The 14,454-nt window shown below is 36.7% G+C and overlaps 1 protein-coding gene across 2 annotated transcripts in view; it reads left to right on the top strand.

Annotated features, from left to right (window-relative positions):
- The first annotated feature begins 4,988 nt into the window (after window positions 1–4,988).
- The window catches only part of UBA6 (ubiquitin like modifier activating enzyme 6), a 68,230-nt gene continuing 58,764 nt past the window's right edge, over window positions 4,989–14,454 (top strand). Inside the window, exons 1-2 of one of the 2 annotated variants that reach the window (XM_037530724.2) lie at window positions 4,989–5,104; window positions 8,564–8,626. In XM_037530724.2, coding sequence (XP_037386621.1) covers window positions 5,034–5,104; window positions 8,564–8,626 — 134 coding nt within the window. In that variant the 5' untranslated portion in view covers window positions 4,989–5,033. Of the gene's footprint in view, window positions 5,105–5,285; window positions 5,442–8,563; window positions 8,627–14,454 lie in introns of those variants that run through there. The other variant, XM_054688494.1, reaches the window with a different exon arrangement.

The raw sequence follows: 14,454 nt of genomic DNA, 5'->3' as shown, positions 1-14,454 counted from the left end.
GAAATCAATCAAGGCACAAGCCAAAAGTTACTTGATATGTAAAAGGAACTCTGAAAACAACAATTTTGATATATACAGGTCAAAGAAAACAGCAGAGTATTGAAAAAAATAGAAGGAAAAACTCTCTATAAATGTGTAAATAACATTTCCTGATAGTCACACTGTGATATGTCCACACAATAGCTTTCAGAAAATGCCTCTTTCTACATATTCCATGAAAAAGGGGAGAGGATGAAAATAATGGAACTATAATATCCATTGAATGAGACAAGTCTTTAAGGGAATCAAAAGAAATTCAACCATTTTCTAACATTTCAAAAATTAATATATTATCATATTCATATTATATAGAGAGAGTGTCACACAAAGATAAAATGTATTTTTTAAATATTTCAGGGTCTGTAGAATTATGAAAAGTAAATGCTAAATAGACTCATGGTAGGTATCACATTATTTTTCTCTTATCATACATTCAGTTTTTAGTGTTGTACTGTGTGGCACCATTTCAATTCATCCAGCAGAGTGTATTAAAATAAAAGAGACTATAGAGTTACAAAGATTCATTATTCACAGATCGCAGAAGAAAGAGTGGGAGATACAAGAAGTAAGGGAAAGGGCATCCTCTGCACCATCTCACTGCAAACAGGAGATAGAGCACAAGACAGCAAGCATACATTTTATATATTTTTTGATATATTTTTATCAAAGGAACATTGGTTTATAGCACTGTGTGAAGCTCAGGTATGCATTACTCATATATTTCAACATCAGTGTACATATCATGTTCACCACCAAAAGTCTAGTTTCCATCTACCACTGTACGGTTGACCTTCTTTACCCAATACCCAACCACCTACCCCTCTAGGAACCACCAATTTGTTCTTTGTAATTAGAGTTTGTTTTTGATTTCTTTTCTTTGCTTTCTTGCATTCTTTATAGTCCACATACGAGTGAAATCATATGGTATTTATCTTTCTCTGTCTGACTTATTTTACAAATTATTATCCTTTCCAGGTCCATCCATGTTGTCACTATCAGCAAAATTTCAGCTTTAAAAAAAAATAGCTGAGTAGTATTCCATTGTGCATATGTACTCTGCCTTCTTTATCCATGAATGGACATTTAGGTTATTTCTATATCTTGGCTATTGTGAATAATGCTGCAATGAATAGCAAGGTGCCTATATATGTTCAAATTAGTATATGCAGCAGAGATTACTAATTTTTTGAGGACTTAACTTTAACTTGTTGCTTTGATAGTAGCCCTGGGGAAAACAAAATGGGAACTTATGACAAACTTCCTAAAGACTAAATTCCATCCATACTCTGGGTATGAATAGCATTATTGTACTATAAGATGCTGACTAGGCAACAACCCAGAAAAAGCAAAGCTGATTTGCTCAAAAATTATTTTTTTCAAAAGTTGTTTTCCTCATCACACACAGATACAAGACACAATCTAAGGGCTTTGTTAAATACGTATTTAATGAATGTATCTTAGTTTGGCTCTTATATGTTCAACAAACTCTGCTAGTTAGACATTATCTCATGCATTTTTTGACATATTACCTAAAGGGCTATTCAAAATCTTGAATGCTGGGCTCTTTAACTTATGGCCCACGTACAAAACTGTATTTCAAAGCAACTACATTTCTTTTATTCCTATTTGTATTATCTTACACATGTTATGCATCACCCTAAGAGGAGTTTATAGATAGAGCCAGGCTGGAAGAAACTAGTGTCACAATTTGCTTAATCACTATTTTCAAACTTAGAAACTGTAAGTCTCCAAATATAATGAAAAATTTGGCAGAAATAATAATATGACTGTTGTGATCCATTAATTACAAAGCAAAATTCATAGACCAGAAGGTAAATCTGACTTTTAAAGATATAACTCTTAACAGAATTTAATACTCAATATTCTAGTCATTTACTCTATTTCCAGTCATATAAAAGATGAAAATTCCTTATAAAAAAGAATATTATGTCCTGCAGAGAAAATCCAATATAGTAGGTAATTAATATTCTGTCTTGGTTGTCTCCTTTACTTAGTGTATAAAACTGGTTTAAAATTTGATTTCCTCTTGCAATTCAATTTAGTAAAGAACTGATATGATGAGTGACAATGATTTGAACAAATATTTCACTAACTCAATTTTATCTTAAGAAATAACTGGAAAAATACAGGGCAGGAAGTTTTCACAAAAATTATCTGTCAGAGGCCATAAATCTCTGTGAGTTAGGAATTTCCTTAAAGTGACCAGGTCTCAGAATTTATTTGATAGACACAAAGTAGTAACACATATGGGCAGTAAAAATATATTTAGAATTTCATCTATTTTACCCTTAGCCTAATTTCAACCAATTCCTTGATCTTGTCTGATTACTATAAATTATGCGCATAGGAAACGAAATAATATTATTCAGTTTACTCTCTAATTAAAATTAATCATTTAAATAATCAGTTTAAGTATTATGTTAATATATTAAGTTATCTGTGTGCCTTAAATTGAGATTCTCTACTATTACCAAACAAATTCATTTCAGCTTGTCCACTAACTTTGCTGTTCTGTTCGTGAAGGTTAACAGTGTGTAGTTAGTTAATAGTATTGCTGCACTATTAACTTCTTTGTTTGACAAATGTACTGTGGTTATAGAAGATGTTATCATCAAGGGAAGCTCAATGTCTTATTTTGTGTCTTATTTTTAAAACTTTTCTCAAGACCTAAAAAATTACAAAATATTTTAAAATAAAATTAGTTTTACATGCCTTTAGAATGTAACTATGTATTCATTCTTCTATACATATGTATATACATACAGCATAGGGACAACAAAATGAAGAAGAGAATCCAGATCAAAGTGAACAGGTAAAGAGTAAAGAAATCACAGAAACCAAGCCAAACACTACACAAAAGCTACAGAACAAGCAGCTCTCTAAGTTTAGAAAAGTTTTCCTGGCACCCAAAGAAAGGAAAAATCAACTTGGCCTAAGACAAGTAAAAATCTGCTTGTCATTCCTTAGATATAGGTAATAGGTACAGACAAGGCCATCTGTAAGGTAACAGAAAAGATTTCTATCAAGAATATGCTATAGTGTCACAAAAACTCCCACTTATTACTGCTTTTTTTTATTACAGAGTATCCTTTTCTCTAAAATTATAGATTGTCAAAAAAATTGGTCTAGGAAATTCTTAAAACTGAAATTGAAATATTCCTCTTTTGACTAGAATTCTTAAGTCACTTTGACAGAGTCATAGCCTCTGCTTCCAAATAGGGGCAGAACTTCAGAGAAGGGATTCATGGACACATTCCATATCTATTTTAACTTTGCAGTTTTGTAATATTAAGTGCACATCTCAAAAGTGCTAAATACCACCACAGCAGAGACATTTAATACACAATGCAAGCCAAATGCATATAATCACATATGAATTTATTGGGGACATTCACATTTCAACAATATAAGCATACAGTTCAATTAGCAGTAAAAGTGGGGAGGGATATAAACCTTTGGGCAAGGGTTGGGAGACTGTGGACCTAAAGCCAATGGGGCCTGGTTCTGGAGAATTCCTGGCAGTTGTCCATCTGTGGAATGGTCATGGAATCCATAAGCATCTCAAGTTGACTTAATTCAGTACACATATCACTTTTTCAGATGCATATTATCAGTACCACCTACTAATTTTATTTTAGACAAGGTTTGTGCCCAGCTAGGTTTTTTGTTTTTTTTTTTTAAGATTTATTTATTTATACAAGCACTGGGTACAGTCAGAAGCGCGGGAGGGTGAGAGAATTCACCAGAGCCAGAGGGGAGAGCAGAGCAGGCAGACTAAGTACACTGCTGAGGGGAGCAGCGGGTGCGACAGGCAAGGTCTGTGTGCCATGTGGGATCCTCATGATGGCTCGGAATCCAACGGGTGCTTCAGAGGCTGCGGACATCGCAGCCCAGCACTCAACTGCTGCGCCACCAGGGGAGGCCCCCAGCCAGGTTTTTATTTTTCCCTTCCTTTGACATGTCTTATAATCAACATCATCTTAAAAAGTGACTGCTTTTTAATCAATAACTTAAGTAGCTCTATCTCAATTGTGCCCATCTCTTAATCAGTTAGCGTCATTACAATTTCAGTACATATAACAAGTTTTCACGAAAACAGTGCTCTGGGTCCATCCTTATGGTCTAGACTTAACAGTAACCTCTTCTCATAGTATTGCTTTCTTGAGACTTTCAAAACACTACTTCACATTTTAATTCCCCCAAACTCTGTATTTCCTGAAATTGCAATATAAACTCGTCTTTTCTTTTGTTTGATGAGGCACTCCATGGACCTCCTGGAATGTAAATTCTTTCTTTGTAATAAATCAATGGAGGAGTTAGGCGAAACGTCCTTAGACATGTGTTATATATAACAGCAATTAGCTCTGTGACCTTGACCAAGTCACTTACACTGAAGTTGCTTCTAGTGCATAAAGTGGTCAAACTAGATAACCTGATGTGATTTATAGTTCTAAAAAAAGCACGTGACCACATGAAATCTGTCAGTGCCTGACATAGAGTAGACACCCCAATTTTTTAAACAATAAAACGTCTTAAAATGGGATCCCAGACTGGAAACCTGGGACTCTTCCCAAATATTGATTCTTTTATTTTTAAAATAAAGGCCTTTCTTTTTATTACAAAACTGAGGGATTTTGCCACGTAATGCCGTCATTTCTCTGGTCACTTGACTCCTTCGCGCTGGGCTGTAGAGGTACAGGTGACTCAGAGTGGAGCGTTTTGCTCCCGTCGACGTCGGCGGGAGGCGGGAGGCGGCCGCGCCGCACACGCTGCCCACCTGCGACAAAGTCCGCCCCGTGGCCACACCCTAACCAGTAACCCGGATGTGCCCCGGTGCAGACAGGAAGGCGCGGCGGGCTGCACGCTCCTCCGGCCCGCCCCCTCCGGTGACGTCACCGCCCCTTGACCCCCCCCCCCGCGGTCCCGCCCTCTCCTCTGCCTCCCGGTAGCCGGCGGCGGCGTCTCCGGCTACAATGGAGGGATCCCATTCGGTGACTGCCCCTCGCGGGGGCGAGGCCTCCTGCTCTTCCTGGGGGGCCGGCAGGTGAGAAGTCGAGTGTGGGCGCCAAGCAACGAGGAAGGCGGGCAGGAGCGGGGCGTCCGCTTTCTGCTTCTGTCCAGCGGGCGGGCAGGGATCCCGCGAGAGGCCGCGGGGCTGACCCGGGCGGGCCCCGGGAGGCCGGGGAGCGTGCGGGGTGGGTGTGGCGGGGGGGACCCGGGGCCTCTGCGGCTCCCCGGCTCTGCTAAGGAGAAATTCCGCCCTCGCCTCTTTCAGCTCTTTCTCAGTTCCGGTTGGGTTCTGCGGTCCTCCTTCCTCCCAGTCAAAAGATACGGGTGGAGAGTTGTGGCCTGGGACACCTGGTGTGAGCTTCCCCGACCCGGTCAGACACCTTCTTCCCTACCCCTCCTTGCTAAAATGAAAGCCGGGACCTCTACTGTGCGTGATCCTCCACTGAGCTCCTTTGAAAACTATTACCAGAGGGAACTTGGTAATGAGGAATCAGGACACCCGGAGGCCTCGGTTTTGCCTACACTTTTTAAAAAAACATAGCCAGGGGGAAAAAAGCATGAGTTATCTACCAATTTTTACTTTCCAGTTGGTGTTTAGGGTCTTCACGTCTTTTCTATTCCTACAAAATTAGGGATAGGGGGGATGTGTAGGTCCTGTTTCAGTCATTTCATAATTGATCAATCAGGTGGTCACATACAATACTAGCAGAACACACTGCCAGGACACACTACCTCAATACAATACTCCAAAGATAAAAGTTAATGAGTTATATGACATTTGACCTAATGTGATACTGTACCATAAACCTGTGGTGGTTTTATCTGCTTCAGATTGAACGGATACTTTTGGGACAACGGTAGTGCTTGCCTTTGCCAAAACTGGCAGATATGATGCAAATTCTGCTCCACCCATTATTTAAAGTATCATTGATTTACTTGTTGATCTTATAAAAATGATTCTTGAAACCTTCCAGTAGGGTGGAACTTTCTGAAAAGTAAGTGCTAGCCATGTCATTTAGTGATAGAGTTGGTTAGAATATAGCTTTTCTAATTACTTTTTTTTTAAAAAAAGGCATTACCCCTAGGCTGCTGCCTTCCTTGCAAACAGATAACAAATGAACGTGTAGTGGGGATAAGAAAACTAAGAAATTTTGCTTGTTTTCACATATTGTTACAATGCCAAAACAGGATATAGGTATGTGTTTATTAGATAAGTGATCTCTTAGACATGGCTGTTTTGTAGTTGCTTTCATAACTGTAGTCAGGAGTATTTTCTAGTAATTGTACATTTAATTAACTCAAAGCTGATACCATTTGATGATACCAATCAGTGTTTACCATGTCTAGGAAATTGAATTCCAAAACTGATTTTCATACTGTCACATTGCTTTTAGAAAATCATGTAAATGATAATTAGAGATTCCTAGAATCTAGAATGGATTATACTTTTGTTAAGATCATTTTGATCTTGGCTGTGACAGTGGCTCAAGTTCAAGTGCCCCAAACTGGTTCCCTCTGCCCATGAGCCATCTGTTTCCCAGTGTTTATCATTTTTCTTTGTATACCATGATATGAAAAAAAAAATGGGATGAGCTGATGTAAATCATACATCTCTGTAAGTATATCTTGTTTCAATAGTATGTCCATCTTTATTTTTTAAATTCATTCAAGAGGTAATTTTTGGTTGTATTATTTATGCCTACTATAAATGGCAGCATGGCATTGTGGCTAAGAACTCAGATTGCCTGGATTCAGAGCTTGACTCTGCTCTGACTTGTCAGATTATTTAAGTTAACCTTTCTTGGCCTTCGTTTTTTACTCTGTTTAGTGGCGATGCTAAAAGTGTCTACCTATCTCATAAGTTTGTTGTAAGGATTCTGAGTTATCCCATCTAAAACACTTAAGGCAATGTGTGCCATAGTGTTAATTGTTTTCATTACTAATTGTCAGATACTGCCAGATATGTGCATTACAGTAGTGAATTTTTTTAAGGATTTATTTATTTATGCATACAAGAACTGGGGTACAGGCCAGAGGTGGGGGGGTGATGAAAGGATTCACCAGAGACAGAGCGGGGAACAGAACAGGAGGAATGTCTGAAATACACTGCTGAGGGGAGCACCGGGCAAATCAGGAGAGGTCTGCTGAGCCATGTGGGTTTCTCCCTGGCCGGGGATCGAACTTGTGCTGCAGTGGCTGTGGTTAGCTTCATAGGTTGTGTCTTAAACCCTTGCGCCATCAGGGAGGCCCTACAGTAGTGAATTCGTAATGGAATTAATGGGTCATATATTCTATAGAAGAAGGCAGACAGTAAACAGTTAATGATTAGTGATTGAAGAAGAAAATACAGCAGGTTAATAAGTTAGGGATTGACATAGAGGAACCATTCCATTGATGGTGATCAGGAATGGTAATTTTTTGTGCAGCAACATGTTAAGAGAGACTTAAATCATGGGAGTCAGCTACTTAGTTATACAAAGGAAGAACATTCTAAGCAGAGAGAAGAGTGAGTATAAAAAACTTTGAAATGATAGCAAACTTATCTTTTTGAAAAGCAAACCAGTGTGAAAATTGTGAGCAAGAGGAAGAGAGGTGGGATTTAATATTGGAGAGGTAATTGGGAGTCAGCATGTGGACCCTTTTAAGCATGGTAAGGTGTTTGATTTTATTCTGAGAGTAAAGGGAATTCAGTGGAGTTAGGAATTCTAAGGGAGTTATGTCTGACTACATTTTAAAAGACTTAGGCTATTTAATAGAGAATAAACTGAAGGGGAAGGGCGAGAGTAGAAATAGGAAGCCTTGGAAGTATTTCAGATGAACTGTGATGGTTTGACCTGACATTTTACTAGTTGAAGTTATAAGAAGTGATCAGATTTGAGATATCTTGATGGTCTCACAGATGGAGAAAATTAGTTGACTGAATTTTGCAAGAAGACTCCCAGATTTTTGGCATGAGCAACTAAGTAAATAGTGCTACCAGAAGTGGAGTTGGGAAAGACTGGGTAAGATAGATTAAGCAAGGGAAATTTTATTTTGCACTTGTTATGTTTGTGCTACAAATTAGATACAGGAGAGAGATTGTTTTTGCAGATGTGTAAAAATCTGGCAGTCAGGTGTAAAATCAAACTTGGAGAAATAAGTTTAAATATCGTCACAGTATATGGTGATTTCTGTGGACAGAATGACTATCTAGGGAGAATGTTTATATTAGAGAAAATTTATGGGCAACTACAACAAAATTGCTAAAATATATGAGAATATATGAAACAATGATATAACAACACCTGACAATAAAATAGCTATCTATAATACATACAGAGTAGAGAGTCAGTGAATTTAATTTTGACCTATTTTTAAAATCTAAAAGTGGCAGATAATAAAACCTCTTTTCGTAACTGGTAAGTTTGATCCCATGTATAATTAAGTAGTACATTATAAAATGTGAATATCCAGTAACCAGGTTTGTCCTAATAAGTTATGTTTTATTTTTCAGTACAAATACAAATTTACCCATCATGTCAACAGAATCGGTGGAGATTGATGATGCTTTATACAGGTAAGAACTTATGGAAACTGAAACTTATTTCCCCCATTCATTGTTCTCAATTAATGGAGTGTTCTTTTTGAAGAAGACCTTTAATTATATCTATGCAGAATATTGTAAGTATATCTTCAGAGTTCCTTTCAAGTTAAAATAAGGATGTCTGTGATTTTTTCCCCCTAAGTCCAAAAGCTTGAATAATATTTAAATCTCAACTGCTTTAGGTTTAGGAAATATAACAAAGAATGATTTTGTTCTCCACTGAAAAATATACCTGTTCTATTGGGGTAAGAATACTTTATGCTCTGATAATATGTTTCTTTTGAAAAACAATCTATTTCACTTGTTTTAGTTGTACAGTAACATCTAGAGAATGTTTACATCAGTATAATCATTAATAATATTACATGTTTGCTGTATATATATATATATATAGAGAGAGAGAGAGAGAGAGAGAGAGACAGTGAAGAAGCATGTGATTGAAGAGCTGTTAAGTGGAATTTAGTGTGACATTTTTTACCATATTTTTTGATAAAATCAAAATATTCTTTACAAAATGAAAGAGAAATTAAAAATACTATCACACCTTAGAATATTTTTTTCCAACTCTATGGGGACTACACCTGAGTGGGTGGGAGGGAGGAAATGTTGTTTAAAAATGAACAATGATGTAAAAAATAAAAAATTAATATAAATAATCATTAAAAAAAAGAATTTTTTTTCCAATTTAGTCTAGTGTCTGCTCAATGAGTTGTAGGTTCAAAGCTCTACCGGTGTATACATGCACACCAGAAGATAGTACAGTCTTAGAATGTGTTTAAATTTTCTCTATATATAATCATAAAAATACATTCTATTGTAGGTAGAATTTGGAAAGATGGTTTCATTATGTATTTTGAATTCCTCTTTTTATTTTTTTATGTGGGTTGCAGCCAGTTTTCAACACTTTATTGGGACTTGGTGTGTTGATTTCAATGTTTTGTGCTATACACCTAGAAAAGGTGATGAAAGACGGAATTTAACTTGCTTAACATATGGAGTCCTGATAAATACACTCAGAAGTCACCTTAAGTTTGGACTCTTCAGGTATAATTATGATGCCGTTAATGTCCTTTCAGTTATATTATTAGGATTACAGTTGGCAGCTCCTTGAGATAGCGTTGGGTAATTTTTATTCATTATTTAGTTAGAATCTTTGTGAATTGTTTTTATATCCTGCTAACCAGTAATGGCTAATTAATGAACACAATTTTCAGTAAACTAGAGATTATTTGCAGTTCTTTATAAGTAGACTACATTTTGCTTCATTGAAAGTAACAGTATATAGCAGTTCTGTTATGATCAGAGGTAAGCCCTTTCTTTTTCCTGATAGAGATTATCTTTTGATGCATTTGTTTGCACTTTGAATGCATGGTTTGTTACATCTTGTTTGTTTACCAATGTGATTATTTAAATTTCAATATCTTTCCTATGAATTTGTCAAAGTGAGTGCAAAATCAAAAAACTATTAAAAATGCAAAAGATAAATTTATTACAAAGGCCAAAATGTGAAATTCCCACATCAAAATAATAGCTTTGATTTTCTTAGATTTTAAAAATTATTTTTACTGACTTGTGGTTTTTTTACTATTAGTGACTGAACTTGAAAACTCATGAGATTTTTTTTTTTTTAAAGATTTATTTTATTTAGTTATACAAGCACTGGGTACAGTCAGAAGCGCAGGAGGGTGAGAGAATCCCCCAGAGCCAGAGGGGAGAGCAGAGCAGGCAGACTGATGAAGTACACTGCTGAGGGGAGCAGTGGGCGGCAGGGGAGGTCTGCGCACCAAGTGGAACCCTCACCCGGTGGCCGGGGATCGAACCTGTGCTGCAGAGGCTGTGGGTAGCTTCGCAACCCAGCTGCGCCTTTGGGGAGGCCCTCATGAAATTTTAAAAAATTTTTAAATGTATGATGTTTTGTGGGAACTTTCATTAGATTCAGGACTTCAGACAGTGATTTTCTTAGGGAAATGGCGTGAAAAGAGAATCCTTAACCCTTTACCAGCTTAAGGGAAATGGATTCTGTAGTAAGCCGGATGAAGATAGAGTAAAATAAAAATAGTTTACAGAAGTTGTCTTTCACACAACCACAGTTCTGACCATTTTGCTTTATGATACAAATCTAAGTATTTTAATATAACAGGGTTATTTCATAATATGACCTCAACTTAATGTTGTTTTTTTTTTAATTGTGGTAAAACACAATTAAAAATTTAAGTGTATTGGGCAATATTGTAAACTGTATACACATTTGTACAGCAGATCTGTAAAATGTTTTTCATATTGAACGAGTGATGAAACTATACCTGTTATGCAACAGCATCTCATTTCTCCCCTGGCAACCACCATTCTACTTTCTGATGCTAGGAGTTTGATCGCTTTAGATACCACATGTAAATGAAATCATACAGTACTTCCCCTCCTATGATTGGCTTATTTCACTTAAAGTGTTCTCAAGATTTATTTCACACCCTAACTTATGATAGAATTTCCTTCTTCTTTAAAGCTGAATAATATTTCAGTGTCTATGTCTTTGTGTGTGTGTGAATGTAAATATATATGTATATGCACACACATACATATCACATTTTTTTTATTAGTCAGGAGACATTTTGGTGGTTCCACCTATTGGCTATTGTAAATAATGCTGCAATGAATGAAGGAGTGCAAATATCTCTTTAAAATCCTATTTTCATTTCTCTTGGATAAAAGCCCAGAGGTGGGATTTATTGGATCACAAGGTTCTGTTTTTAATTATTTGAGGTATGTTTATACTGTTTTTCTCTGCAACTGCGTGGCTTTACATTTCCAATGACAGTGTACAAGAATTCATCACTTGTTATTTTCTGGAAGGTTTTTGCTTTTTGTTTTCAAATATGGTCATCCTAACAAGTATGTGGTGATATTTTACTGTGGTTGTTTTTTTTGCTGCTGCTGATTAATGATGTTAACCACCTTTTTATATACCTGTTGGCCATTTATATGTTAGTTACCTTTAGGAAATGTCTATTTTTGTCCTTAATCACTTTTTACTTGGGTTGTTTGGGATTTTTATGTTATCTTTTGGATAATAACCCCTTATCAGTTTAATGGTTTATAAATACTTTTTCCTAATTCATAAGTTGCCTTTTCACTTGGTACTGTTTTCTTTACTGTACAGAAGCTTTTAAATTTGAAAAAGTTTTGCTTGTCTTTTTTTTTCCTTGCCTGTGCTTTTTCATATACAGGAAGTGCTTGTCAAGGTGTAAAGAAGCTTTTCCCCTGCTTTCTTTTAGGAGTTTTATAGTTTCAGGTTTTAATGTATAAGTCTTTAACTTATTTTCAGTTGATTTTGTGTAGTGTAAGATAAAGATACGATTTTGTCATCTGCACACAGAAATCGTTTTCTTGACACCATTTGTTAAACCCCCAAATTACCTTTTCCTCTAAATATAATGACCATACTAGGCTACTTTCTTACCATGCACAGTTTATACCTTTATAGTTCAGTTGTCTTTTCCTAGAACACCTTTTGGTGCTTAAAAGCATTTTCTATTTAACTTTTTTTTTTTTTAAATAGAGGCATGTTTTATTTATTTATTTATTTGTTTGTTTGTTTTTTGTTTGTTTTGTTTATACATGCACTGGGTACAGTCAGAAGCTCTGGAGGGTGAGAGAATTCACCAGAGCCAGAGCGGGGAGCAGCGGGCGGCAGGAGAGGTCTGCGCGCCATGTGGGACTCTCCTCCGGTGGCCGGGGAGCAGCCGGGGATTTAACTTTTAAGACCCAAATATCTATTCTGATATCTTTCCTGAATTACTTCTGTTCCTTTCTGCTCAGTCCTGAAGCACATCATTCTTGTTGCTATTAAATATTAAAGATCTCATTGCATTGTCTCACAGTATTTGCTTAGCTGTCTCAGACTATGAGCTTCCCAAAATCAAGGACCATAGTACATTATCTAATTCTAAATTATCCTTAGAGGATTATTGAATGACTAGAGCAAGACAAGAGGATTAAGATTAACTTGGGTGTGGCAGCCTGGATGATTGGCAATGCAGAGACTGGCCAGAAACCAAAACTAGAAATCAAAAGATATGACAGAAAAGTCTGAAAAAGGTGCATATGCTACAAACACTATGAGTTACTGATATTAAGAAGATACTTTCACATTTCATTGAGAAGCAGAAACCAGTATCAAGCATTATCCTCTGCTGGTGTCTGGAATTACACTGCTACAGTAAGGTTTGTTTTTTGTTTGTTTTTTTTTTTTTTACATATGGAAAGGATAGAAAAACAGTTTCTCTTTTCTCTGGAACTGGGGCATTTTGAGCAAGTAAGTATCTTTTTAACAGACTAGATAGCATGTAAATTCATTTTTACCTAAAAGTTAAAAAGAAAGTGTAACATTTTTGCATCTTATTTTTGGTATTTGAAATATTATTTCTTTCCTCCTAAATACCATAATTGAAATTTGGTTAATATTTACTTGATATGGAGCCTGCCTGGTGGCGCAAGGTGTTAAGACACAACCTATGAAGCAATCCACAGCCTCTGCAGAACGAGTTCGATCCCTGGCCAGCCAGGAAGCAACCCACATGGCGCAGCAGCCCTCTCCTGACTTGCCCGCTGCTCCCCTCAACAGTGTACTTCAGTCAGTCTGCCTGTTCTGTTCCCCACTCTGTCTCTGGTGAATCCTCTCACACCAACCCCGCCCCCACTCCAGCACCTCTGGCCTGTACGCCCTAGCACCTCTGCCCTCTTCTTGTATACATAAATAAATAAATCTTTAAAAAAAAAAATACTCGCATAAATAAATAAATCTTTAAAAAAAAATACTCGATATGCAGGCTTTCCCATATAAAAGTAACTCTCAGGTTATAATTACTTTTGAGCAGTTAGACTTTCCTATAAAAACTAACTTTAAATCTACAAATTTTTTTTTAATATTTTTTTTAATTTATTTATACAAGCACTGGGGGTACAGTCAGAAGCACAGGAGGGTGAGAGAATTCACCAGAGCCAGAAGAGGGAACAGAACAGGCAGACTGACAAAATACACTGCTGAGGGGAGCAGCGGGCATGACAGGAATGGTCTGTGGCGCTATGTGGGACCCTTGCCGGTGGCCGGGGATCAAACTGGTGCTACAGAGGCTGTCCGGTGCTCAACCACTGCACCACCAGGGGAGGCCCAAAATCTACAAATTTTGACTATTAATATGTTTCTAATTGTTTTGTGTACGTATATATTTAGGTAGGAAATATTTTTTAAATAATTTCAGTACCTAGTCGAACAAAGTGTCATTCTGAATTTCATTTTTTGTTTTTTAATTTTCTTACAATAAAAAGAAAGGGTTTTGAGGAATTTTTTCTTGAGGGATAACCACTTCTGACAGTATTCTGTACCACCTTTCTGTTTATTTTCGTCTTTATTGTCTATAAGTTGTTGGGTGAGTTAGATTCAAGCCAATTCTATAGATTTAACCATTTCTTTCTTGCCCTCTGAAGATGTGCTTAAACGTACTGACCCCAAGATTTATCTGAAGATATGAATGAGTCCCAATTTAGGACCCCAGCATTGGCTTTCTAACTCTAGAGCTTTCCTCTGGAGGATATTAGGGCTCATTTAGATAATAATAAATGGTACTGTGGTGATCTGTGTTCCTTGCATATAGGTTTCTGTGTAGAGATCACTGTGTGAAGAAGGGATGAATATCAAAAACAATCACAGCATTCTTGAATTTCTGTGTAATACAATCTTTTTTTTTTTTTTTAATTTTCTAGAGGCATGTCTTATTTATTTATTTATTATTTGTTTGTTTGTT

The sequence above is a fragment of the Talpa occidentalis genome, unplaced genomic scaffold, assembly GCF_014898055.3.
Source record: "Talpa occidentalis isolate TD23 unplaced genomic scaffold, MPIMG_talOcc4v2.1 talOcc4.6, whole genome shotgun sequence".
Classification (NCBI taxonomy): domain Eukaryota; kingdom Metazoa; phylum Chordata; class Mammalia; order Eulipotyphla; family Talpidae; genus Talpa; species Talpa occidentalis.
Note: the sequence above shows the minus strand (reverse complement) of the source record. Positions and strands in the feature narration are given on the sequence as shown.